The sequence below is a fragment of the Pogona vitticeps genome, chromosome 1 (assembly GCF_051106095.1).
Source record: "Pogona vitticeps strain Pit_001003342236 chromosome 1, PviZW2.1, whole genome shotgun sequence".
Taxonomy (NCBI): Eukaryota; Metazoa; Chordata; class Lepidosauria; order Squamata; family Agamidae; genus Pogona; species Pogona vitticeps.
This window is the reverse complement of record NC_135783.1, coordinates 258,605,480-258,632,550: the sequence shown is the minus strand read 5'-3', so window position 1 is coordinate 258,632,550 and position 27,071 is coordinate 258,605,480. Positions and strand designations below refer to the sequence as shown.

Here is a 27,071-nt window from a genome sequence, read left to right as displayed (position 1 = left end):
GAATTGTAAAATGTTTTAATAGCTATATTGAAAAAGCCGGAAGGCATATCCTCCTTAGTTCTGTAGCTGTGCAGATGTGTAGCAGCCTTCCCCAGTTTAGTGCTGTGCTGGTTGACAGTCCCACACATCTGGGAGGCACCAGTTTGGGAATGACTTCTTTGTAGAACTACTTGAAATACTGTTGTTGTTCATTGTCAAGCATCATACATTATTATCAGTTACTTTTAGACCTTGACTTTTCTCCACTGAAGTCTAGGGGACATACATTGCTCATCTTTCCAGTTTATCATCCTAAGAGCCCTGTGAATTTCATGGCAATGGATCTAAAATCTGGATCTCCTAAAATCTGGATCTCCTAAATTTCACTCCAGCACCCATTTCCTGCTACCGCATTGGCTGTCCTGCTGCAGGGAAGGGGCTTGAGACTGTACCCTCCAGATGACGTTTGCAACCTGCATCTGAGATCACTTCTCCAAACAGGCTTAGCACAGACATCTGCCATCAGTTTTGGGGACCCTGGCCTACAGTTTTCCTGCACTATCCATGAAGTGAAATTTAGTCAGATGAGGTGGAAATTTTCTCCACAAAAGCATGCACTTTCTTTGATTTTTCTAGTGCTCCATAAAATATATCATCCACCCCTACATTTGTATACAGATGATTATGCAAACTTTTTTAAAAAACATGCAGGGCAGACATGCTTTGATAGAGATTCTCATATATGATGCATTTTGGAAAATAATGCAGAAAACATTTATGGCTCTGTACTCGTAATACAGATGACAAATACGCTATGTGATAGAAACGTCCATGGTTGTGTCATTTATATTCAGCCATAACTTGCTCATTTAAGATGTCAGATGTGAGAGTATCATTACTGTGTTCAAGGAGGTGAAGGGTTAAGTAAGCATGCTTGGATGGAAGAGCATGCAAGCCCTTAGCTTCAGAAGCCTATACTTGATTGGCTAAAATATTTGAACGGAGTCAGTGACAAGGAAGTGAAACCAATGCATTTGGGGACATTGCGTCCTTATTATGGTTTATTTATTTATTGTGTCCTTATTATAGTTTGTTTGTTTGTTTGTTTGTTTTTTGATTTGATTTGATTTGATTTGATTTGATTTGATTTGATTTGATTTCTATCCCGCCCATCTAGACCAAAGGTTACTAGCTCATCTTCCTGGTGCCTTTGACAAGAACTTTATACACCATGATGGCAGAGGATAATGTTTATCATCATCCTATATACTGCTTCACCTGAAAATCAAACAACTACCATGGCCATACAGGGAAACTGGTCCCCTGGTTGTTGGAGGAGGGGAGAGACAGTGGAAGGCAGGTTGCAATACTGTTCCCAATTCAGCACTGCCCACTGTGTCATCCTCATTCTCTACGTTTTAAGCAGATTTTAAGCATTAATGTAGGAACTCTTACATTTAGTCTGCATTAAAATGATACTATAGCAATGAAATAAGTTCACCTGAAGTTGATGAATAGCACAAAGGGAGGATGTGCTTCTTGTTGTTCATACAATTAAATATGTTTCAGATGACTATTGTTGTGTAGCTAACTGGGAGAAGAATGAAGCAGATCATTTGCAGAGAGGTGGTGTGTTGGGGGTGAAGGCAACTTGTTCAGGAAGTGTTGACAGGCTATAGAGAAAGGGGAAAAAGCAAATTCATTTGGCAGAGGCTTGGGCACAGCCATGTGATTGCTAATCTGACATGATGACTATAGGAAGGAGTCACAAGGCCATGGTATGCTTTTTTTCCTGGGTCCATGTAGGTCAACAACCCCTATTTTAGCAATTCAAGCTTATTCTGTCCCACATGATTTGGGGCAGGATTCTTGTGGAATAAGAAGTGTTCCAGACCTTAAAAGCCAGTTGCAGGAAACAATCTTGTGCTTTTTAAGAGGTCCTGCATGGACTCGTGAACAGATTTGAGAATCAGCAGCTAAACTGTACGTCATTCAGAGTCTAGGTTTCTTTATTCATTAAACTGTCACCTAATTATAGCCTTTCATGTATAGCTATTTTTAAAATCACTGACTTCAGTGCTTATGCTTTGAAGTTCTCTTTGGTGAATGAAGAGCATGCTTTTGCTGTATTCATGGTTTTCATCTGCCAAACTATGGTCAAATTGTGGACCCAAACTCATCCAGCCGACTCTGAATGGCTCAAGAAGCCCTCCTTCTAACTAGACGGTATGGAATGCAATTTCCAGAATCCTATCAGGTGGTTTCTGCTTGTGCATCAAGGATGGTATCATTGTTGGCAGCAGAGTGCCACCAATTACAGTATTATGTTTTTTCAGTTTCAGGGTGCATGCAACTTCATCTTCTTAAAATAAAATAAAATTATTCCACCTTTATAATCAAATGTTTTTCAAGGTAATTTGTAATATTAAAAGAATGAATACTTTGAAGATCTGTGATCTCATCAGTAGGGATATTCCCTCTTCCTATACAGACCACAATTATTTCAATGTGTTGTAATACTCATAGTTGCAGTCGCTTGCTCATTATGTGGTGCCCACCTTTTTTGGTGATGAGACACTCCGTTCTTTGTTATAATGGTTCTCAGATGATTACCATGCTAAAGTGAAAAGGACAAGATGTAGTTGAGGCTGATGTCAGCATGCTAATGAGCCCCCCTGTTGGTTTTACTCTTAATTTTAAATGGATTATCCAAGCTGGTGAGCCTGTTTTGGTGATGGGGTTCAGAACCTTGAACAGCTCCTGTGTGTCCTTGAGCAAAATCCCACTGCAAATTCACCACCCCACTATTTACTTAATTGTATATAAAATATTTACATACCACTTTACTCCCAAAGGATCCAAGGTTGCTAATGTTGGATCTACCAGCCTACATTGGCAACATGTAATATTTAAGTGTTCTGGAAGGAACTTCCAGGCTTCAGGGGAGCGCATGGAGCCATTGAACAGATTGGGAGATGCCAGGGCAGGGCACTTGTGTATTGCAGAGAGAGAAGAAGGCAGAGAGAAGGCAGAAGTAGAATGAGAAATTAGGACAGAAGGAGAGAGCAGCACACACCTGCTTTATGTCACCATGCCAATTGCAACAATACATAAAGAACTAGCAGTGTCTACTATTCTATAGTAGACATCTGAATATGGGTCTACAGAAAGCAATTTTGCTGTGTTAACACAGCAGCAGATGTCAGCCAACCGTTACTTTTCTGAAGGTGTGTTTCTCTCTCTGTATTTGGAGAGGAATGAAACAACTGTTGAATGTTACACATTGGGGGGGTGTGCTTCTCTGTTTTGGAGTGCACTGAAGGCACAAACACACCTCATCCTTTTGCAAGCAGCAGTCTCACTTGGGCTTTTCATTCCCCAGTTGGCTGTTGGCAAGCAAGGTTTATTCATTGCCCTGGCCTCGGCATAGAAACATGCGCTGTATGTTTGATCACTTCTGTCTTTCTTTTACAACATCCAGAGTCAGAAATGATTACCCAAGGATATTGCTCACTTGCCACCCATCTTGCACACGTTTTGGGTGTCTTTATAATGCTATAAAGTAAAACTGTTTGAGAAAAAAAACCATAGCACTAGCTGAGGTACTTATAAAAACTAGCGTCCCATCCTGTAATACATCTGGAGTCCAGAGTACTGCAGTGTACAGTAGTTGTATTTGTGCCTTTCTGAATTATGATTGCCATCTTTACCAATGGAATGTATCAACTCTGGGGCATGTAACTGCCTGCTATGGATCCAGCAGAGGGAGAAGAAAAGGCCAGACACTCTTGGCAGCAAATTTTGATGCCGAGACAATCGAGGCGGGTGTGATTTCAGCCACAAAATGTTCTTTGTATTCTCTGAGTTCTGTGGTAACAGTCCAAGCATTCTAGGGACAGGAACTAATGCCAAGGCATGAATTCCATTTGATATCTTATCCCACATCATAGACTGCTTTCATCCAAGAGGGAATACATAATCTTGCCTTCATCGCCTTTTATATTTAAAGTCTCCTTCAGGTAAAATGGGGAACAGAGTTGGCACTAGGCCACTGGCCACCTGAGGGAAGAAGACAGGTGTGATGCTCCACTCTGAGAACATGCCCCTCCTCTTTCTTTGTCCTGGGTGACTCTGAGAGGATGGATGTTTGGAACCTGGCAGGCTCATGGGCTGTATTTGTGCTGTGGGCACAGCAGAAGAACAGCCAGATTGCCTCTCTGGAACTTACCCATTCACAATAACCCCCCCTACCCACTTCCTGAATGGAACACTTGCTACATCTGGAGAGTGGCCAGTGAGATACTCTGTGGGAGATGGCAAGGGCTCTTCTGCAAAGGGGAAAAACATACTTGGCCACCTGCATTCTCCTCCAACTGAGACAGATGCCCTCTCTAATGGATGGATGGCCATGATGGGAACTTCTGGCTTTGTACTATGCAAACCAAACTGTTTGGATCTTATGATTCTCTGCCCATTCTATTTGTGCATCTATGATGAAAGGATCAGAGCTTGAAGGATCCTAGAACAAACTAGGATCTGAAACCATGATGTAATACTGGCTTGTTCTAATAAATCGTGGTTTAAATACATTCTAGTTGGGGACACAATACTTTAAAAATGAAAGTAGATTCAGTATCCTCATGGCTGTGTTAGGGAATGGAAGAAATGAAGCACATTATTTCTAAAACTTACTGTGGCTTGTTCACAGAGTTTCAGCAGAGATTCCTGTTATATCACATTTAGCTACTAAGTCAGCAATGATTTGCAGTAGGTGATGGTGGCCTAATGAGAATATAGGTAACATTTTAAAGGCTGTGCAAATGCTACTGAAGCTGTTGATCCTTTAACCATGATTTAGAGACTAGGACTGGGCCAGGAACATATGTCTTATCTCATCACCTCTTTAAATGAGGGAATGATAACCGCTGGATAATTCAGTATCTGGCTGCATAACAAGTGGTTGGGAGTTCAGTTCTTCACTGTGCCTCCTTGACAGGGGCTGGACTCAGTGACCCTTTCAGCTCTGCAGTTCTAAGATGATGATGATGATGATGATGATGATGATGATGATGATGATGATGATCTTTCAATCCCCTATAGTTAGCCATGGTTGCATGCTACTTATGTGGCAGTACAATCCCTAGTTAACAGTTAACAAAAATCCCTTAGAACTCTAGTTTGCAAACATACTTCAAACCGTGATTTGAGTCCTTCATTCTCTGTGGTAGCACACAAGTAATATCAAAATCTGGTGTGTACCATGTGAACAGAAGGATGTGTTGCTCCAGAAGGGAGAGGAAGGAGCAGACATTCCAGACTTCAAACCATTGCTGTTTCAATTTGCCTGTACCAGAGATTCTTTGCAACAGATTCCATTCTGATGAGTTTTCTCACACATGTAGAGATTGCATCTCTGTTCCCTTTGATGCAAAATTCTATGAAATGCCTATACGGACACTCCTTTTAGATGCAAATGGCCAGAATCAAACCAGATCCTGAAAGTCACACACATTTCCATCTTCAGTATTGATCTAATTTATGTGAAATTGCATTGTCACCTGTGTTAAAGACACTTAGATCCCCCAGACACATGCCAGTTTGTCTCTTATCCACACCCGAAAAAGCAAAGGAAAATTAAAACATATTCACAAAGTGCAGCTCTTCCCCTGGCAATGGTTTAAGATGCTCTTTTCTGTGGTATTACTAGCTGGTTTTGTATGTACCATCTGTCACAGTGACGTGAATTGGACATTTGTTGTAGCTCCATCGGTTCATGGTCATGCTCCAAGTTGCTGAACTGCAAACCAGAGAACTGGGTGTTGCATCATTACTGTACATCCCCTGGTTTGCAAGCTACATGACAAACTAGTGACCACTCTTGATAAAGATGAGCCAGAAGTAGAATATGAAAAAAGGAGAGCAAGCAAGGTGTTGAGTTAGATTTTTCTGTGTGGATCAAGCTATGGGGTTGCAGTCTTGGACCATCCTACTTCCATGGCTATCCGGCTCTATCCCAGTGCCAGGCTCCAGATTTGGTGCCACCATTTCAGATGGACTCCCTTCTTCCCAATCAGTGTCTAAGTCATGGATGGTAGTGTGGGTCATGACAGAACCTTTCTCTGCTTCTGAGTTTGTTCCTCTCTCCTTGTGATATTGCAAAAAAGCCATCCAGCAAGGACACTGCAAGAGGAAAAACAAACTCTGTGTTCATTCAATACTAACTTCTCCCTACTTCACAATTTATGTGCTATGTTGTTACTGTTGCTGCATTTTATTTTTATCTTTCAGCTTTTAACTGATCTGAATTCCTTTCTGTTTAGACTGACTACAAGCTTTGCAATGGGTCTGATAAAGAGTGTGTTTCTCCAACCGGCAAAAACAACAAGAAGGAGACTTTGAAGGTAGGCGGGCAAAGGACTGTCCTGGCAAAACTATTGACACCATGATGGAATTGAACCTATTTCCCTTCATCTGGAGGCCAGATCTGGGCAGGATTTTTGACTGGTCCAGATTTTGCACTGTTCGTTTTCCTGTTGGTTTTATTTGTTTTCCTGTGAGCAGTATTAAAACCATTTAGGCTTTATTAACAGTGTGGCTAGCAAGAGTAGTAGGAGTGCCAAAACATAAAACAATGTTGTAGCATACTGAAGCTGGAATTTTCCTGTTTGATAAATCAGCCCTTGGTGTGGCCATTTCCTGTGCATTAAATGGAATTGATGAGCATAAAGAGGATTCTAGTGGAAGGTCACACAAGCATCGGAGAAGTATATGTAAGATTCTCCCATGAAAACCTGGAGAAAGCATTATCCTGGGAATCACACCCACCCTGTGATCTATACAAGGATAAGATTTTTTTTCCAGAACACAAAGGAAGCATACAGAATTTTGTCTAAATGAATTGAGGCTGTGATTTTATATACATGTTTCTACCTTTGTATGTCCACTGAACTCAGTGAGACTTGCTTCAGAACAGGCATGCATCTGTCATGTATCCAGTGGGCACAATCATTTCTGTTTTCATTGAATTAGGAATACTACAAGCAGGCAGAGTAGAAGGAACAAGCTCCTTGCATTTACAGGGAAAACTTCTGTATGATTTCACCAGCAGGAGCTGCTTTTAAAAATAAATTGGAAATTGCTGGCTATGTTCTCCTGTGCACAGCCTGAGAATTCAGTTACTGTACATTGATTGGATGCAATAAATATTTATCAGGACTGTCTAAAAAGTGGGGCAGAAGGGAGGGGAAACACACCAGGCAAACTGCTTTATATTGGCAAGCAGGTTGAGCTAAACAGAGAGAAACTGTTCCTGGTCCTCCCATTGGTTTATTAAGAGGTCAGGTCTCAAGGAGGAAAGGTCTCAGATTACCAAAATGGCTTTACTTTAAGCACATGACCCCCAAACAAGACTGTATAAGCGTTGCAATTAGAGCCCAATAACACTTTTTACTTCCAGGCAGGCCAATCCTTCAAAGCTCCATGCCTAAGCAATCAGACTTGCAAATGAGGCCTGCTTTTGTCCCTCAATGGCCAATCATGAAGCTATAGCAATCTGATTTGCAGCATACAGAAGTGAGGGAAATTTGTGTTGGACTAAACAGATGCATTTTATGGGAGTTCTATGTGTAATGATGTGCTAACTATGTCATCTAGTTTGACTCTGAGTTATCCTATTCCTACTCCAAGATTTTAAGCACTGTTTTACTAAGTGAAGTAATTTTGAGTGAAGTTGTTGTTGTTGTTTTTGCGTAGCTGTAGAAATGCATTGAGTATGAGGCCAATGTCAGTAACAATTTTACTAGAAATGAAAGCACTTGATATTCCATTCACTGTTGTACTGGTTGCCTCAGTTACTTTGCTAAAATATGGGTGGCTGCTTGAAATTAATGGCATGACCTCCTCTTCTGTACAGTACTCAGTTTTGCTCTTTGTCTCTGCCAGCATGGTAGGAAAAAAAGGGGGTGAAATGCTCATGAGTGCTGCTTTGTTTCTGTGGTCTAACAGGTACAGAAGAAAAATTACAGGCAGGAGAAGAAAAGGGCCACTAAGCAACTCTTCAGTGCTTTGAAAGATCCCAGTGTGGTCATAATGGCAGATTGGCTGAAGGTAATTTAGTGTGGAACATCACTTTAAGATTACACGGATAAGAAGTTCTCAGGAGGGGTACACTTTCATAATCCATCAGCTGTCTTCTTTCAAAAGGTTGCTTGCAGCTTAAAAATGACCCGATTCAGGGAACAAAAGCAGAAGGCTGAAATAATACATTAAGGTCATAGTACTCAAGACTGATGTGATACCTGAGACTTGTAGGTGGCAAAGCAGGACCTTTTATACATCCTTATGAGATTTTTATTTGTTTGTTTTCGACCCCAGCTTTTTCCCTGTAGGAGGGACTCAAGGCAGCTCACAAGACGGCTTAAAAACATGCGTATTAAAACAATTGCAAATCTGAAACAACATTATTAAAAAGTATTAATTAAACATATTAGTTATTAAAAGGCACAAAATAAAACCATGCTAAAACTAGTTACAAACACAAACATTTAAAAAAAAAACAATGATAGAACCATTATCCCCTTGTGCTACTGATTCTATGGACTATCTGTCCCAGCAGGTCTGAAGGTTGCAGCAGTCGGAGTCATTCTGCAGCCTTCATACCTGATGGGGCATTAAGTGTTGCTCGTTGTGAAGTACCACAAGCCCATTCTGTGGCTGGTCATCAGTTCTTTGTTTGGCAGATACTAAGAACTGAATCAATAGTCTTGTTTTTCAATTCATGAAGCACATGGGTATGTTTCTGAACATTTTGCTTTTTTCAAAAAAATTATGGGCTCTCACTAACTGGATAACTGCTAACACTCTGTATGATGAAACTATTGCCAGATATTATGCAGTCTCAGACTCATTTTCTGATCTTTGATAATCAAATCTTTACTTGATGCAACAGGGGTGGAACGGATCAGTGTTTTTAAGCCACAATGAATGCCTGAGATAAAATGGCTTCATTTATTTGAGACCTTTCAGAACCATTATATATGAGAGTGGAAGAAACTAATTAGGCTGGAGTGTGGGGAAAAAACAGATGAAGCAAGCAATGTTTTTCTTTTTAAAAAAAACTGGAAGTGTATAAATTGCATTTCTAACATGCCTTGCCTTTTGGAAGATGACCATAGGTGCCCTGTGGGAGTGCTCTTTTAATGTAATTCTGAATTGTGTTTAAGAATGACATGTAAATCTTGGTGGTGGTGGTGGTGCCTTCTCTTAATTAGCTCTTTGGAACGAGCCAGTTCTTTTATTCACAGATAATTCTGCTAGGAGTTTAGCTTCCTCCTGTCATCTGGAGTAGTGGAGTAGTACAGCAGGGCACTTTAGAGAACTGAGCTTGGTGTGGTTTTTTGTTTTTGTTTTTGTTTTTTTAAGAAAGGCATTGCAGTCAGATCATGTTAGCAAAAACAGTGCTCTTAAATCTGTTTCACTGGAGGCAAATTACTTCAGTAGAGTGAGGAAATAATTCTCTTCTTCCGGTTCTTCAGATTCGTGGGACTCTGAAAAGCTGGACCAAGCTGTGGTGCGTGCTGAAACCTGGAGTGTTGCTGATCTATAAAACACCAAAGGTCGGGCAATGGGTGGGCACCATCCTGCTCCATTCTTGCGAGTTGATTGAGAGACCGTCCAAAAAAGATGGCTTCTGTTTCAAACTTTTCCACCCCCTGGATCAGTCGATTTGGGCTGTGAAGGTAAGTGGGATGCCTAACTTGATGTGTTAGATCAAGGTGTCTTGGAGGAGAAAACAACAGAGTTCCAGCAGGGTACAGAGCAGTTTTGACAATTCTCCAAGATGTGATTTCAGAAGAATTTTTAAAAGGGGGGAGGGTTGAAGTGCTTCCCTTTCTGAAAGCTCTTGCCGTAACTTATTAAGGAAGATGTACTTTTATGTAAAACCTGCATATGCCAAAGATACTTTCTGACTTGAGAGTACAAAAGTTTGGGCCTTTCTGATTATGACAGTTGTAGGACAAAATTTGAAATTCAACAGGCTGGCATCACATTTAGTTTGAATAAAGGAGAAAGGTACGAGATGGTAGACCAGGGGTGTATGACCATACAGTACTGAGAGAAAGCGCATGCACAGAAGCTCAAATCTAGTGCCAGGCACTTCAAAGGTTGGGATATGCTTTATCTAACCCTGATGTAGGTATGGGAGGAGGCCATGGTGTAAGACAGCTAGTCACTCCACTCCCGATATGTACAAGATGTTGCATAACTTCCTAGAAAAGGTGGGTTTGTTGGTGAGTGGAGAGCTCCTTTCCATACTGTAGGGGTGTGATGTGTATTCAGCACTTTTTGAAGTTGCAGCGATTTTTGACATTTTTCCCTGCCAGGGAATCTCACAGGGACCCCGATGGAGCCTGAAAGATTTGCTGGAGAAGCTGCAGGGAGAAATGCTGAGCACTGTCCCCCGCCTCCACCCTCTTTCCTGATTTCCTCCACAAGATTCAGCTTGACAGTCCAGCACTGCTTTATCCTCCTCAGGAGTTTTGTATCTTTTTGCTGCTCTTATCAATTTCATGCTCTTATAGAGATCAATTTCAGAGAGCTGTATTAGAATAGGAGCATGAAACAGACAAGAGGCAGTGATAAGGAATACTGTGGGAAGTGACATAAATTTCTGCACAGTAGCCAAGAATTGTGCACTAGATTTCATGGGAAGAAACATGGGATGTTTGGAAGGTGGGAAAGCCTATGGGAAGGAAATAGAAAAGCAGAAAATCCTGTAGAAATCTGTGGGGCCAAGAAGCAATTAGATTCACAGCACCAGAGTATTGAGCGTTTTGAGTGTTGGACCCAGCAAATTGGGGCAGGAGAAGAAAGAAGATAAAAGACGCTATCTCTCCAACCAGGGAGGATGAAATACACAAATACAAGCTTAATTGCAATAATGAAATGGAAATTATGTACTGTAAATGAAAAACACTCACAGCTTGTGGTGGTGAATTTATGCTTTCGTTATAGTGACAATAGTTCTTAGAGGACAGGGGTGTATTTTAAATTTTGTCACTTCCCTTGTTACCATAATGAGAGGATGAAAGCACTTGAGAGAATCTCCCCGTGGATGACCCTGAGAGTCAAGGATACCCAACGGTGGGCAGTAAACATTCTTTATGGAACAAACTAGTTCATTTGAAGGGCGTAATTTAGCACAGAATGACCCTATTTTGTTGCAAAGGCTATAATCCACAATTTCTAACACCCTAGAATGTCTTTCAATTTCTCACTGACTCTTTCTACAGCATATGACATTCTCTTTCATCCTGAATGTGCCCTGTCCTGTCTAATTAAACAGGGATCCCTATTGGAAAAACCAATCTGCACACACACACGCGCGCACATGCACATACACGCATGCACACGGAGACACACACACACACACACACACACACACACACACACACACACACACACACACACACACACACACACACACACACACACACACACACACACACACACACACGCCTCAAGCAAGAAAGGACCTTTAACAGTAGGGAGGCCTCTGTGAACAGTAAAGATATTAGAGATCCTACTTTCTGTGTAGAAGTAAATCAGATAACCCCTGAGAAATAACACACGTAGGTAGCATTTAGGATGAATGAGAAGGACTTGACCACTTCCTGACAGATTTTGACATTAGCGTACATATGTCTTATAGTTACATTGCTTAACCACACTTGAATCAGGTCCGTTGCTAAAAGTGAGAAGTCTGTAGCATGTTCACAGCGATACTATGAGAAGCGTGTTCTCTCTCTCTCTCTCTCTCTCTCTCTCTCTCTCTCTCTCTCTCTCTCTCTGAATGAGAGAAAATTTGAATGGGAATTTGCGATATTGTGATGGTATCATCTTTCTTGGTGGAAAGGTCTGTCAGCATGGACCATAGGATGCTGCTTCCTACTGACACTGACCACTGGTCTGTTGGTCTGTCTGTTTCCATTCACAGTCAGCAGGGACAGCAGCAGCTCTCCCAGTATGCTTTGCTTTCCCAATTTGAAAGCCTGATAGGTTGGACCTGGGACTTTTTTAAAAATGTAGTCCCATAGGCTCTACAGCTGAACTAGGCCCCTCCCAAGTAGATTATCAGATCTCCAATAACGTTGGTCCGAATAGCTGCATTGTTTCTGAAGTGGTCTGAAAATGACATCCATCAGTAAATGTTACCTTTAAAACCCCCACAACAATTCTGTATTTGTGTGACAACATTGAATTCTAAAATGTCAAACTGCTCCAAAGTCATGAAGTATTTTCAGATCCAGACTAATCTTCAATCTGAAGGTCAAGCAAAAAACAACAACACACAGAGAGAGCTTAAGAGAGATAAATACGTTGCTTTGCAAGACAGGATGGAAGCCCATCACTGTGCAAAAATGAGGTCAAGCTCATTGACAATACCTTCTCCTCCGCTGGTTTTTCAAAACAGCACATGGCTAGGTATATTTCTTGCACCATTAGTATGAGACATTGGGTGTGTTTTTGTATAATATTTACTGTGTGGAAAAAAAACATTGACTGTGATTAGAAATATTTTTGTTTCAGGGTTTCATTCTGGTGTTTGTGTTGTTCCTTCCCCCCCCCCCCTCAAATTAGACATACAAAGCAAGTGGCCACAGCCAAGAAGGTACAATTTCTCGTAGCTGTCCTTTTTTGCCTCCCTCAGTGCGGCCACCAACAGAAGTAAGGCCTGTGAGGAATGGGTGGGGTGGAATGACGTTCTGAGGAAAAGACACTTTGACAGATAAAGTGGTCCCAGACCATTGAGGGCTTTATAAGCTGGAACCAAGACTTTGAACCTGACCGGGAAAACAACAGGCAGCCAACACAGGTGAGCCAGAACTGGTGAGATGTGATCAAACTTGTTCATACCTGACACCAGTTTGGCTGCTGCTTTCTGGACCTGCAATCTCCGGGCCAGCCTCAAAGGCAGCCCCACATAGAGAGTGTTAGAGTAATCAATCTTGGAGATCACTAGGACATGTATTAATCTTGCCAGAGATTTCCCCATCAGAGTAGGAGCATAACTGGTTGATCAGTCTGAGTTCGTTGAAGGCTGTCCTGGACACGTCTGAAACCTGCTGTTCCAGAGAAAGAGCCAAGTCCAGGAGCACAACCAAATTATGCACATAGTCCCTAAGCAGAAGGACAACTCCACGCAACCTGGGGTGGTTATCTCCCAACTTTTCCAAAAGGACTCTCATCAAGAGAACCTCAGTCTTTTTTGGGTTCAGTTTTAGCCTCTTAGCCTTCATGCATTCCAAAACTGAGGCCAGACAGTGCTCCAGGGGCCAGACAACATCCACTGCAGAGGATGTAAAGGAGAGATAGTATTGCGAACCATCCGCATATTGATGAAAGCATGCTGCATGTCTCTGGATGACCTCTCCCAGTAACCTCATGTACATATTAAATAGCATTTATGAGATAGCTAACCCGTGGGGCACCCCAAAATTGAAGGCCCAAAGGGCTGACAATTCCTCCACAAGGTGGACTCTCTGGATCCAGTCATCAAGAAAGGATCAGAACCAGCTAGGAGCCAGCCCTCAAGACCCCCAGTCCTGACAGCCTATCCAGGAGAATACCATGGTTGATGGTTACAAAGGCCACTGAAACATCAAGGAGCGCCAACCGGACGATTCTCTGTTGGATTCCTTTAACAAGTAATCTTGCAACGCGACCAGTGCTGTCTCTTGGTGTGCCCTGAATCCAGACTGAAAGGGATCCAGGCAGTCCCTCCTCCTCAAGGAGCTGTTCTGCCACCACGTGCTCAATCAACTTGCCCATGTTCATGATGGAGCTATAGTTATTCAAATGGTATTTTGCTAGGTTGGAACATTTCAAGACTGGCTATGTGATAACAGAGCAACTACTTGTGTTTCCACACTAGACATGAGCAACAGGCAATCTTTCTCTAGGGCTATATGCAAGTATGATATGAATGCAATCTTGATTCATACTTTAATCCTAACTACAATGGAAGCATGTCTCCTGCTCTCCCTACTAGGGACAGCAGTTTAAACATTTTGGGAAAGTGCTATTTCCCTATGCTGAAAATCTTAGGCAGAGAAAGTATGGTTGACTTTTCATTTAAGCCGGAGATAGTTAGTGCCCAAGTGCTGTAGAGGTACTCAGAATCTGAGATAAGATGCTATAAACACAACACATCATTTCCTTGAGGAAATAATGAAAGCACTCTGAGGCCTTGTTTAAGAAATGCGACAGTTCAAATCATAAGATATTTAGATTTAACTATTTCAACTTATGTAGCAGCTGCACCTTATCTACTGTTTTGGCTCTGTGCCAGAGAAGTCACATGAAGCCAATTTGAACAGCACTGAGCTTGGAAACGGAAGATTGTATAAGTGGAATGACATTTTTGTGAACTATTCAGATACAGTATCTTCAAGATCCACCATTATACAGTACAAAACAGTCAAAACCAATTCCCACTTGCCATGTTTTGCTCGCTGTAACTGGACCAACAGATGCCCCACTATGTCACTAACTAGCGGGAAACTCTTTTTCATTTATGGGCAGTGCTGTTGATTTGACTCAAGTGAAGTAGGAAATGGATAGCTAAGACCTTAGTGGCTGTCTGGAATAAGATGGGCCCACTCTTTGAGACCGGTTCCAATGAGACCTACGGTATACTATCAGACAAAGTTTCTTAGTGCAGTTTTGAAGAAATGGATTGTGGGCAGGTGATCAGCTTTTTGCATCAAAAGAGGAATAGAAATTAGAATTGTGGACCTTAGAGGGGTCTTATCAGTCATTTGGTTCCAACTTTTACCTGAAGCAGGGAACTCTCAAGTCAGAGAAGCTCCACAGATGACTGTCCACCCTCTACTGGAAGACCTCTGGTGTAGGAAAACCCATCACTTCTTTGGGTAATAGGTTCTATTGTCAAACTGTCCTACCGTTAGAAGGTTGATCAGGTGACTGGGTTTTGTTGCAGGTGCTGAATGGGGAGATAAGACAGGGTGGAGGACCCAATTGTCTTTATATTTATGTCTCCTTTCATATGCCGATCAACATTCCACCTGTTCTTTTATATACAAATGAACTACTGGTGCAGGAGTAAATGGCTAGTCATGGCTAGGTTTGGTCTAACTTAGTGATAAAGCATTGGTTTTCTCCCAGTCAGTTTATGTTCATGTGTAAAAGGATATTTCTGTGTTTGTCATCTGGTCAGTAGTTCTAAACAATAGGATTTACGTAAGCATTCACTCAGAACACTTCAGCAACTATTCGACAGGTCGGCTTCATTCAGGACTTTGAATGTAGGGTATAGATTATTTGAGAGATTCAATAATATATATGAGCATAATTCCATATGTCACCCAAGGAATTCAGGGCTGTATTCTCCCATGTTTGTTTTCTTAACTCTGTGAGGAAGATGAGGCTGGGATGATAACTTACTTAACCCTGACCATACACTGTGAGTAATGATGATTTGAAACCATGTCTTTCAACCCAAATACAACACCATATTTATTGTGTTACACTGGCAGGGTTAGCAGAGCGTAATGCAACCAAAGTCTAGAATTTGCTGTTTAGAAGTGAAAGACCAAGGAACAAAATGGAGGAGTGCAGTAAATTGTGCTGATCCAGAGACAATCTGATAGTATGAACTGCTGAAACATTTGCTGATTCAGTTCTTAATGGTTAGAAGTCTCCAGCAAGGAAGGTATACATTATTTACTTGCCCGCTCTGGAAAAGGACAAGCAAAGACATATTTTTTCTTTCAAAGGATGAGCTCACAGAAGAAACCGAAGCAATCTCTAAGGAGACATAATAGACAAAGTGAGCAAAAGCACATCACTTAGCTGAGCAGCTTACAGTGGGACAGCTGACATTAATATGATCTGGCAATAATTCTTGTGTGTCCCCCCCCCCCCCGCCCTTTTCATTCATTTTAATCTGGAAGATGAGGTGTGGGAAGCATTCACTACTTTCTTAATATGAGCTGTTTTTATTTTTTAAAAATGGAATATAGTAGCAAGAAATGGTGCTGATGTAAGGTGCCAACATTTTAAAAATAGGTAAATTAAGGGTTTGAGTCACTGCTACAAAAAAAAGCAGTGTTGAAAATGATAGTCATGCTCCTGTCAAATGCAAGAACAAAGGAAGCGGGACTAGCTCATGCAGTTAGTTAGTTTGCGTTCCTGTACAAACATACATGAAAGTAAGTGCCATTGAGCTAAATAAGACTTATGAGTAGATATATACCAGCTTATTCTGCAGGTGACTCAACTGTGGTTGAATAAGGCAGCCCCCCTGGGTCAGATCTCACCTTTCTCATAAATTTGCTCCATAGCCATAGGCAGGTCTTGGCATTCCACTTCCAGAGTTGGATTAATTACAGACGGGTCGTTAAGGACTACTAAAGCGCATTGTAGAATATTCAAAATGTAACCGAAGTGCCAAGTGTTGTTGTTCTTGTTGTTGTTATACAGTAAGTAGCATATAAAGATTTCTTTTTAACTGAAAACCTACCTATGTCAATAGAACTTAGGGCACAAGACAATGAAAAATATCAGCTTCAAAGAATTTTAAACAATTCAAAGCTGATGATAAATGTATATGAGAATATACAACATAATGTACCCAGACATAAATATAGCATAGTCTGCTGCAGTTGGTGTAGTTCCATTTGAATCAATGGAACTTAAATCCACATTGATCCATGAGCTTTATTACTTCAATTTACCATGCTAATCAACAGGATTTTGGCCACTGTTTCCTACTAGTGAGCCCTACATGCATGAATTATGCTAAGATACTACTGAGAGGGACGTGGTGGTGCTGTGGGTTAAACCACGGAAGCTTCTGTGCTGTAAGGTCTCTGGATCTTCAGCTGTAAGATCAAATCCACATGACGGAGTGAGCGCCCGTCGCTTGTCCCAGCTCCCGCCAACCTAGCAGTTGAAAGCATGCAAATGCGAGTAGATAAATAGGGACCACCTCAGTGGGAAGGTAACAGTGTGTTTAAGTCGCACTGGCCATGTGACCACGGAAGATTGTCTTCTGACAAAGGCTGGTCTATGGCTTGGAAATGGGGATGAGCAGCGCCCCCTAGAGTCAAACACGACTGGACAAAAATTGTCAAGAGGAACCTTTACTATCTACCTTACTGCTCTGGTCAGAGCACAGGTTGCTGTCCTCTGAAGATGCCGGCCACAGACACTCGCGAAACGTTAGGAAGAACAACCTTCAGAACATGGCCAAAGAGCCCAAAAAACCCAGAACAACCATTAGATCCCGGCCGTGAAAGCCTTCGCGAATATATATAAAAAAATCTGTAGATGTGGCTGATAAGAGATAATTCCCAAATTAAAGTAATGATTATCCACTCCTTCTTGGTATTCACAGTAAAACTCTTTAATCATGTCCTCTTAAGGTATTTTGAGTGCTTGTAAGGTATTTTGCACAACTGAATTTCTCAGATGATGAGACCTTAAGAATTATGGAGGGAATTGCTGTATAATTTATTGAACAATGCAAATCATTAGCTGCTTGTTAGTCACCTTTCATGTTGCCACTGAATGCTTTGCCTCCTGTTTCAGAGTTCAGTGCAAAGCCCTTGTTGTTACTGTAACATACTCTACATTCGGCTGCCCCTGGAAAGTTTCAAGAAAGTTTGGCAGGTCCACAATGTGACTTTCAGATTGCTAACTGGAGCTGGTCACAGGGATCACATTAACCCACCTGTTGCAGCAGTTCCATCAGCTGCTGATCCATTTCTGGGCACAATTCAAAGTGCAGGTCTTAACCTATAAAGCTCAAAATGGCTTGGATCCAGGCTATCTCAAGGACCACATTTCCCTTTATGAACCTGCTCAGGGGTTCACATCAGGAGAGGCTTTGGTCTCAGTTCTGTTCTCACAGTTGCATTTGGAGGGGACACAGGATAGGGCCTTCTCTGTCACTGCTCCAAATTTTAGCTTTAAATATTGTTTTAGCGCGAAATATTGTCTTTTAATAAAGCAAGCCTGCTTGGGTCTTTCTTAAGGAGAAAGGTGGAGTAAAAATATTTTAAAGTAATTAGTTTATTAATCTCAAGGGTTTTGTACAAATAGTCATGTTTGTTTTTTGTCTCAATTAAGTAATGGAATATAGAGAGGGTTAGTTCTTAATACTTCTGAGACACTATGTGAGAAATCGTTTTGGTTGTGTGAGAGCTATGAAATAGGCACCTCAGGTGCTGTCTTAGCTGTGCCCTCCCTTTTACAGTATTGTCAGGAGAAAGATGGAGATGTCTCATGATGATATTACAGGGCAATGCACAGAACTGTAAAACTTCCCTCCACACTTGTGTTTGGTGATTCAGTGGTGCTCTGGGTAGATTATACGTACATTGGTGTTTCTCCCTTTGTTGCTTTGGAAGTCATTTTGACAGAAAAATGGTCTGAAATAAAAGATATACAAAAAAAAACTTTGTGAGGTGTATTCTCTAAGGCTTTCACGGCCAGGATCCGATGATTGTTGTAGGTTTTTTGGGATGTTTGGCCATGTTCTGAAGGTTTTTCTTCTTAACCTTTCTCCAGTCTCTGTGGCTGGCATCTTCAGAGGACAGGAGTTAGAGCAATACACCCATAATAAAAAAAAAACACCCTGATCACCATAATCACCCAGTCTCCTAGAAAGGACAAAAAGCTGATCCCACAGCTATAAATACTCAGCTGTCTCACAAACTACACCAGGACACAGACAGAGTTCTAGCTCCTGTCCTCTGAAGATGCCAGCTACAGAGAGTTGGCTGAGAAATTGGGGAGCAAAAAAAGGACAGCTGTAAGAAGCAGAAGTACCCCCGCTTGTACATGTATACATTTGAAATCCACACCTATGTCTCTGCGTTCAAAACGGTCTTTTCTTATTTAGGCCACACTGGTATTGTGGCCTAATAAGGCCTAATAGAATCTGAAATGTTAATGCTGACATGAGATGGGCAGTTTTGTGCTTGTATATTGGTGTACTTTTATGGTAAATATCCATATGAAATATGGGTCATAGTACACAGCTGATGGGACAGCAGGGAAGGTGTCTGCTGCTAATTTTTTTTTAATGTAAAGGGTTGTAAATAGTAACAGATATTTGAATAGTTCATATCTGTTCACAAGCTAAGGGAGATGTAGTCCTTTTGTTGTGGGAATCAGTAAATACTGTATCTTTTTTACTCTAATCTTCCACAGTTACAAAACAATTGTTCCTAATAGTTTCTAATGTAACATAGGGGAGGCCCTAATTTTCAGTATCATCTACCCAGCTCTACAACAAAGTGTTTTGTTTTGTCTATAAGTGCTTGTTTCTTAAATTATAATCCATTTCTTTGGTTATATATTAATCAGTCATTCAATAAATAAATAAAATGTGTCGGTAGCCAAGATTTTGTTATTGGCCTATTTTAGGAGGCATTCAGTTGGACTTTAGCTTAATATAAAAGGTTGGAAAAGTTCTGTTTTTGGATTATAGCCCTAGAGTCCCCAACCAACTGGTCACAAGTCATGATTAATGAGGGATTCTGAAAGTGTAGTCCAAAAAATGTAACTTTTTCATGATCTGTTGGATATACTTTAAAATTTGTTTGACACTGAGGTTTGCTTTATATTTTTTGTTTATTTGATAGTAGAAAGTTGAAATTAAAAGAGGGAACAAATGATAAATGATTTTTCCCCCATATTCTGCAAATTATTCTAGGGTCCGAAAGGAGAGAATGTAGGTTCAATCACGCAGCCTCTTCCAAGCAGCTACTTAATCTTCAGGGCAGCTTCCGAATCAGATGGTGAGTTCTTTCTTCTTTGTTTACATCTCTAGTTACTCTTTTTATCCTTCTTATTAACCAATGAGAAACTTTCTGGGCAAGCAGTTGGTGGTGTAATCTCCAGTGATTCTGAACAACTCCATCTCCTGATTGGAAAGAACAAGATGACAGAACTCCTATTTTGGAATTCAAATAAGACATGTTCATTTTCCTTTTTTTTGGATCAACATCAACTGAGCCATATGTTTCTGGGAGATGCGTGAGTGCAGTCAAATGCATTTGCAATGTATGAGATGACATTATATTAGCATTTCTTTGTTCTCTGTTCTGTTTTACTGGTTGCAACTTGGAGGAAGCAGGGAAATGATACTGGAAGGATGTCATATTGTGAGTCATCTCCTTCAATGTCAAATTTATTGGGGGGGTAGAAAGTGGATTAGTGGAGCTCCTAGCAATATGTGGGTCAGTGGAGACTATATCCCCCTGCTTTACTTCATAGCATTTAGATGCAATTTTATTACTGTTGTCATTATTTATTAGAGGGAATGACTGTTTATTTAATAAAGAGTTGGTGGAGATCCTCACAGGAGCAGCAAGAACTGAAATAGCTCATACTTGGAAGAACACACAAGGACTTTCCTTCCCAAGATACTTAGATAGGATATGGACAATAGCATTAATGGAGAAACTGACCACATGGGCTAGGGCCCTTAGAGGAAAAATAAAAGTAGTTAACTTTGCTAAAATGTGGCACCCTCTGTTGGTTTCAGGCCATGAATTAAACAGTGAGAAGACTACTTTGGGAAGATGGCTGGATTATTGGTCTTCCATCTTTTAAGATGGACACAAACTTTATGTACTGAACTGAAATATTGATAGAAGAAAGGTTACTGATGTGTATAAGATTAAAATGATAATATATGATTGTATAATATCTTAGGCTATAGGTTTTGTATATAGATTATATTTAGAAATGTGGGTATTCGTATTCATATACGAATATCCCCGTGCAGCTGGACTTAACTAGCCACTGGGCCCAGACCATCCACTCACATGTCCAGTGGTGGTGGCGGCCCCACTCATCCTTCCAATCACACCTGGAGCACTGCTCTCTTCCTGGTCGGCTGCCTATTTGGTAGCCATGCAGGGAGACTTGTCCTCCCTCCCCCTCCCTGGAGTTAGCTAGATGAGCAGGAAGAGAGCTTGCTAAGTCCCCGTGTGTGGGGATATTTGTATTTGATTATGAATACAAATACCCCCATCTCTAGTTGTATTGTTTTCTCTTGTTATCCTTAAGGATCGTCAATTTAAAAATCCAAGTTAAAAAGCACTTTGTAGCATTTGGGTTAATAATCTCCAGTTTGCACCCATGCACAGCCATTGTTCCTTCCAGCAAAACCATGCAAGAGTTGTTGTTGTTGTTAAGTCATGTCCAACTCTTTGTGACCCCATGGACCAGAGCACGCCTCATGCAAGAGTTGTATGGCACCTTAAAGATGACGAGTCTTATTTGACTTAAACATTCTTGGTGTGGAGACCACTTCTCCAAATGCAAGTCAGCTGCAGTCCATGTAGGCTTAAGACAATTAAAATTTACTATTTTTTAAGTTGTCACAGGGCTTATTGTTGGTTTGGTTGCAGCTGATTAAAAACTAAAACAGATGCCACTCTGGGAATAAGCTCTACTGTTCCTTTCTTTGTCTATTCCAGTTGTTTTATAGCCAGCTTCTTGAGGAACCTTTTATATTTGGTTCTTTAAATTTGGTTGCATCTCAAAACCTATCAAAATATCCTGACTCATCCTGGCTGAGTAGTTCTGAGACTTCATGTATTAGGTACAAATGGAACAAAACTTCGTAACTGCTCTTGTTAGATAAACCAAAAGGACAATTCAAAATCACGGTTTTGTCAAATTTAAACTTGCAACAGTAGTACAGGATTAATAATGTTTTTGTGTTTATAAACAGAGGCGAATGGGTAGGTCTTTAAGAAATGCCCTGATTAAATAGTCTTGTTCTTTTTATGGGTTTCTCTTCCCCTGTTCATACCTTTTTCATCCAGAGTCTTTTCTGTGCTTGAGAAACCCTTGCCTGGATAACAGTTCATATTAGGATCCAGGATAAACAGGTAACAGATAATCATAGATGTCTGTTGAGAGATTTTTCACTCCTCCATGAGAGTAAAAAGAGCAGCACTTTTTTTTCATCAGCAGCAGTATTCAGAAAAAAAAGTGTTTTTTGTTAACACTGTATCTTCTATTAAAAGTCTTGCATTTTGTGTTGGTTTACTGTGTAAAATACAAGATTTTCTGTGAGCATTACAGAGGTTCTCCCTGTTTTCTCCCCAGTCAGCTGATACACAAGAACTGCATGATGTAATCCAGAAGGGAAGAGTCCTTTGAAATTTTTAATTCCTAGCAGTAAGGACAAAATCAGTGCCCATTTAAAAGCCTTAATTCAATAAGCTCTTGCTTTCAATATGCCCTTGGCAAATCAATTTTAGTATTCCCCATGTTAAAGAGGAAAATTGGAAGCTCCCTTGTTCTGAGTGAGTGAGTCCACTTATCCTCCTCCCAGTATTGTCAGCTCTTGACCAGGAGAGGCTTTCCAGGGTTTCTTAGCCATATCTGGAAACATCAACACCTGCATCTGAGACCTTCTACATGCAAAACATAGGCTCTACCACATATTAATGAAAAGCAATAACATAAATGTGTTAATTTTTATAAAATTAATAACCATCCTCTTGCTGTGATGATTTTTTAAAATTCTTAGCTGGAATGCAAATCTGGTTATAGTTCCTAAACATTATTTTGATCTTTTTCCATTGCTGGTTTGGAACCAAAGACACGAGCCATCCATAATATGTTGTTGTTGTTGTTGTTGTTGTTGTTGTTGTTGTTGTTGTTGTTGTTGTTGTTGTTGTTGTTGTTGTTTAGTCACTTAGTCGTGTCCAACTCTTCGTGACCCCATGGACCAGAGCACACCAGGCCTTCCTGTCTTCCACTGCCTCCCAGAGTTGGGTCAAATTCATGTTGGTAGCTTCAATGACACTGTCCAACCATCTCGTCCTCTGTCGTCCCCTTCTCCTCTTGCCCTCACACTTTCCCAACATCAGGGTCTTTTCCAGGGAGTCTCCTCTTCTCATGAGATGGCCAACGTATTGGAGTATCCTCAGCTTGAGGATCTGTCCTTCCAGTGAGCACTCAGGGTTGATTTCCTTTAGAATGGATAGGTTTGTTCTCCTTGCAGTCCAGGGAACTCTCAAGAGTCTCCTCCAGCACCACAATTCAAAAGCATAAATTCTTGGTGGTCAGCCTTCTTTATGATCCAGCTCTCGCTTCCATACATCACAACAGGAAAAACCACAGCTTTGATTATGCGGACTTTTGTCAGCAAGGTGATGCCTCTTCTTTTTAAGATGCTGTCAAGGTTTGTCATCGCTTTCCTCCCAAGAAGCAGGTGTTTTTTAACAATGTATGCATTTTTAATCACATATGCTGCCTCACTGTTGTTAAGTCACAATATAATCCTAGGCCTAAATACTCTGAAGTAAGGCTCATTAGGCTAAATATCAATTGTGTCTAAGTAATCAGATAAAGGATTGTAGCCTTTGTCCCACACCAGACTTCTTTGGATTCAGCCATGGAGTTCTCACACAACATTTAGCTTTTTAGGCAATGAGCCTTGCTAAAGTATTCCAGAAGCTATTATTTTTGTTTTGCTGGTGAGTCTTGCCATTTTACTGCAGTGGAAAACTGCAAACTGTTCAAGGGTGACAGACTTCATGCTTACAGGCGCTCTCTCTTTTTGTTTATTACCAAGCTAAATCTTGTGGGGGGGATTGCAGACTTTATCAAATACTTTCTCTTGACATTCCATATCTCATTCTGTCTAGCTCTCAAAGATAACTACTAGATATAATTAGGTTTTTTGAGGTTGAGTGCGAAGAGGGGAGTAAATATTTCAAATGTTGGATTAAGACAGCTATCAGGAGAGAGATGAAAATCAAAAAGTCCCTCAGGCTTTTAAGGCAGTTTAATAGCTTCATTGACTGCCCATCCATCTAAATCTTAAAAGCCATTATGTCCTTAAGATCTGTTTAACTTGCAGTTCCATTTAGCTTAATTGCAAAACATGTGGGGCAAACTATATGGCCACTCTCCCCGAGGAAACTAGTACAGAATGCTTGTCTGAGGATCTGTATCCTAATGTGTTGGGGAGAAGCTGAAAAACTAATATCTATATTATTAGATCATATTCTTATAGAGTTCTCTAGGCTGGATCGCCCTGTCCTATTTAGAGTAGCTTTTGTTATCGTGTGCCGTCACATCAGAACCAACTCATAACGACCCTAATCTCACTTTCAAGGTGAATGAAATATTTAAGGAGTTGTTTTGCCAGTTCAGAACGACCAGTGAGTTTCCATGGCTTTACTCTATCCACTATAATACATTGGGCATCTTAGAGTAGCCTTAGTGTTTCTCTAATCTTCACTTGGTAGAAGTTGCGTGCAATAAGCCTTCTGTACTCAGGCAAAAACCTGATCCTGTCCTCACCCAGATGCTTCTGTCCTTGGAAACTGCTTATTGGTGATTTTAAAATGCAATAATGTTTCTTTATCCCATACAGTTTCAGTGTGTAGAAGTGGAAATGGGTAGAACACTTTCGTTGCTTATTTACCAAATTCTCGTTTTGCCCTTCTTCACAGTAGCAACTTGTGCCCCTTCAGATGCTGTTGGACTCTCATAAGAAATAAACAGCAGAGCCAAAGATGAGGGAGGATGATGGGAGTTTCATTCCAGCAATGTGTGGACAGCCACAAGTTGCCCAGACTGTACCTAGGCTATCTGAGTAGATAAGTGTCAAATGGCATGTGACATTAAATATGTCTTTGTATTTAATACGCACCATTTAAATGCAGGTAGCAGCTATGGGAGAGGTTGAGAATTAAGAGCCTCCCAGTAGACAGATGGAGCATCTAGTTTTTACTACCCCTGCTGTAGTTCTGTCCAAAACCCCTTCCCGGAAGTTATTATTGCCACTGGACACAAATCTCCCATTAATATTCTAATCATTCTCTCACTGGGCCTTACATTGTCCCATGTGGCATTATGTGCCTTATTTTTACAACAGTCGTATAAATTGAGATGTGTTCGTTAGGTGAGAAGAAGTGACTTGTTCAGCAAGCCCCACTCATAGCAAAAGCGTGTGCATACTTTCTTTGAGTCAAGTCCTGTGTGCTCAGCAACACTTATTCCCCAGTTAGCGTGCATAGGATTGCAGCCTCAGAGGTGCTGTTTTGACCGAGCAATGATGTGAAGGTACAGCCTTCCATCCATGACACCATATTGGTGCCATCTTCTGTGCCAGGCATAGTTTATTGTTTAGGATAGCCCAGGGTGCCTGGGTGCTGTTCAATGACAGCACCCAGGATCCGCTGTGGCTGTGGGATGCTGAGAGTTGGAGTCCTCAGAACACTTCCATACTCTGGGCAAGTCTGTGCTAATGTAAATTTTAACAGTTATATTGATCATCCACTTTTTCTCTGTATACAGTGATTACCTAGTTTGTTGATTTACCACAGTATTTATTGTTTGTTACTCAAGTTGCTGTTGCCCATTCCAGACAACATTTTGATGGATACTGAGTTGCCTTGTGGTACTGGACAGTCCTTTTCCATTACTGTTTTGGTCATGGGTCACAATCAAATGGGATGAACTAACTGTTGGTGTGGTTTAGACCAGTAGTCCACAGTAAATTTCTATTCCATACAGTGTAGGGTTTAGGAGCTGCCCAATTACCTGCTTGGTTTTGTGATTTTATAAATAACTCAAAGCATATGAGGTTAAAAATAGACACCCTAACAAACCCTAACAAAAATCATTGCCCCTTTTGCAGCTCATTGCAGGTGCCTGGTTCCAAATGACATGTGTATGTATTTATGTGTGGTCTTCATAAATGAAAAGTTTTGTTTTAAAAACATCTTTAAAAGCACCTACTTGAAAAGAAGAAATGAGTAAAGTAAAATCATGTAAAACCTAATTCTTAGGAAAGCAGAAAATAAAATCTGTATCATGGATATCAAGGACAGTGAAATCTGAGTCAATTTTTCAAGGATGGAACTGTGATATTTGATTGCAAGAAACCAAACTTTAAAAATTTATTTTAAAGGATTTATATGTAGCCGTTCCAGATCTTTTGGAAGGGTTCTCAGAGGAGCACTTTGCTGCTCCAAAGGTTCTTGTAGTACCTTTTGGCTAACTGTTTTTTATGGGTAGTGAACTCTAGTCAACAAAAGCTCACGTCATATGAGTTTGTTGCTTTTCAAAGTTGCTGCAGGTTTCTTTAAAAAATCAATATCTTGTGATTAAATCAAGTGAATCTATAATAATAAAAGAGCATGTATAGTGGTTTTCCAAGTGTTCCATGTCATAAGACGTAGACACTTAAAACTTGGCATGGATTCCACAGGGGGAGCACCTCAGGATTATTTTGGTTTTTAAATGGATGGATTCATTTAGCTAATTAACTTCTTTTGGTAGCTTGAAGTACCATCGCTAGTCAGTCTTCTATAATCACCAGAAGCAGATCTGCAGGCAGGCCTAGGGTATTCATTTCTCCCCTGGTCCTTTAGCTGCTAAGTTTAGCAGTTAGTACACAGTACTTCCACTTATGGGGCTCTTGAACTAGTTAAAAATGAGAGGGGACATTGTGTCTTGGTGCCTGATAAAAGGGGGAGAGTGAGCTGGGAGAAAACATAGAAATGGCAGTAGTAGAGAGAGAAATCACTGTGGTTGTGAGAGGAGGTCTAAGGAGTTTTTAACACCTGCAAAACTGGATATTTCTACTCAGAAAGAATCCAGCACGGGATGTTAAATGCTTTGGATAATGAAAACAACATAATTAACTGGGGATGGATTATACAAGATTTTACATATATGTATATAGCTGTGGCTGCTTTTTGAGCTGTGCTGTTGATCTATTAATGTATCTATAATATTTGGGGAATAGTCCTAGGTAAAAAAAACGAGGCCTCAAGTTTAGTTGTGTGCATACAGAATTTAGTTTAACATGTTGTTGTTGTTGCTGTTGCTGTTGCTGTTGTTGTTGTTGTTGTTGTTGTTGCTATTATTATTATTTATTTATTTTGCAGTAGTGGGTGATTCCTATTCTTGTTAAACAAGGTGATAAATATTTTATACCAAATGGTGGTTGCACTGTACTCAGTTTGACCAAGGCACTCTTCTGTGCTATCTGCCAGCTGATCCTGATTTGGGTGCTT

The 27,071-nt window shown here is 40.7% G+C and overlaps 1 protein-coding gene across 4 annotated transcripts in view; it reads left to right on the top strand.

Moving 5' to 3' along the window:
• The window catches only part of OSBPL5 (oxysterol binding protein like 5), a 192,882-nt gene that overhangs the window by 126,115 nt on the left and 39,696 nt on the right, over positions 1–27,071 (top strand). For all 4 annotated transcript variants that reach the window (XM_078383847.1, XM_072985680.2, XM_072985679.2 and 1 more), the window contains exons 4-7: positions 6,300–6,380; positions 7,984–8,085; positions 9,513–9,716; positions 19,724–19,808. In XM_078383847.1, coding sequence (XP_078239973.1) covers positions 6,300–6,380; positions 7,984–8,085; positions 9,513–9,716; positions 19,724–19,808 — 472 coding nt within the window. The remainder of the gene's footprint in view (positions 1–6,299; positions 6,381–7,983; positions 8,086–9,512; positions 9,717–19,723; positions 19,809–27,071) is intronic.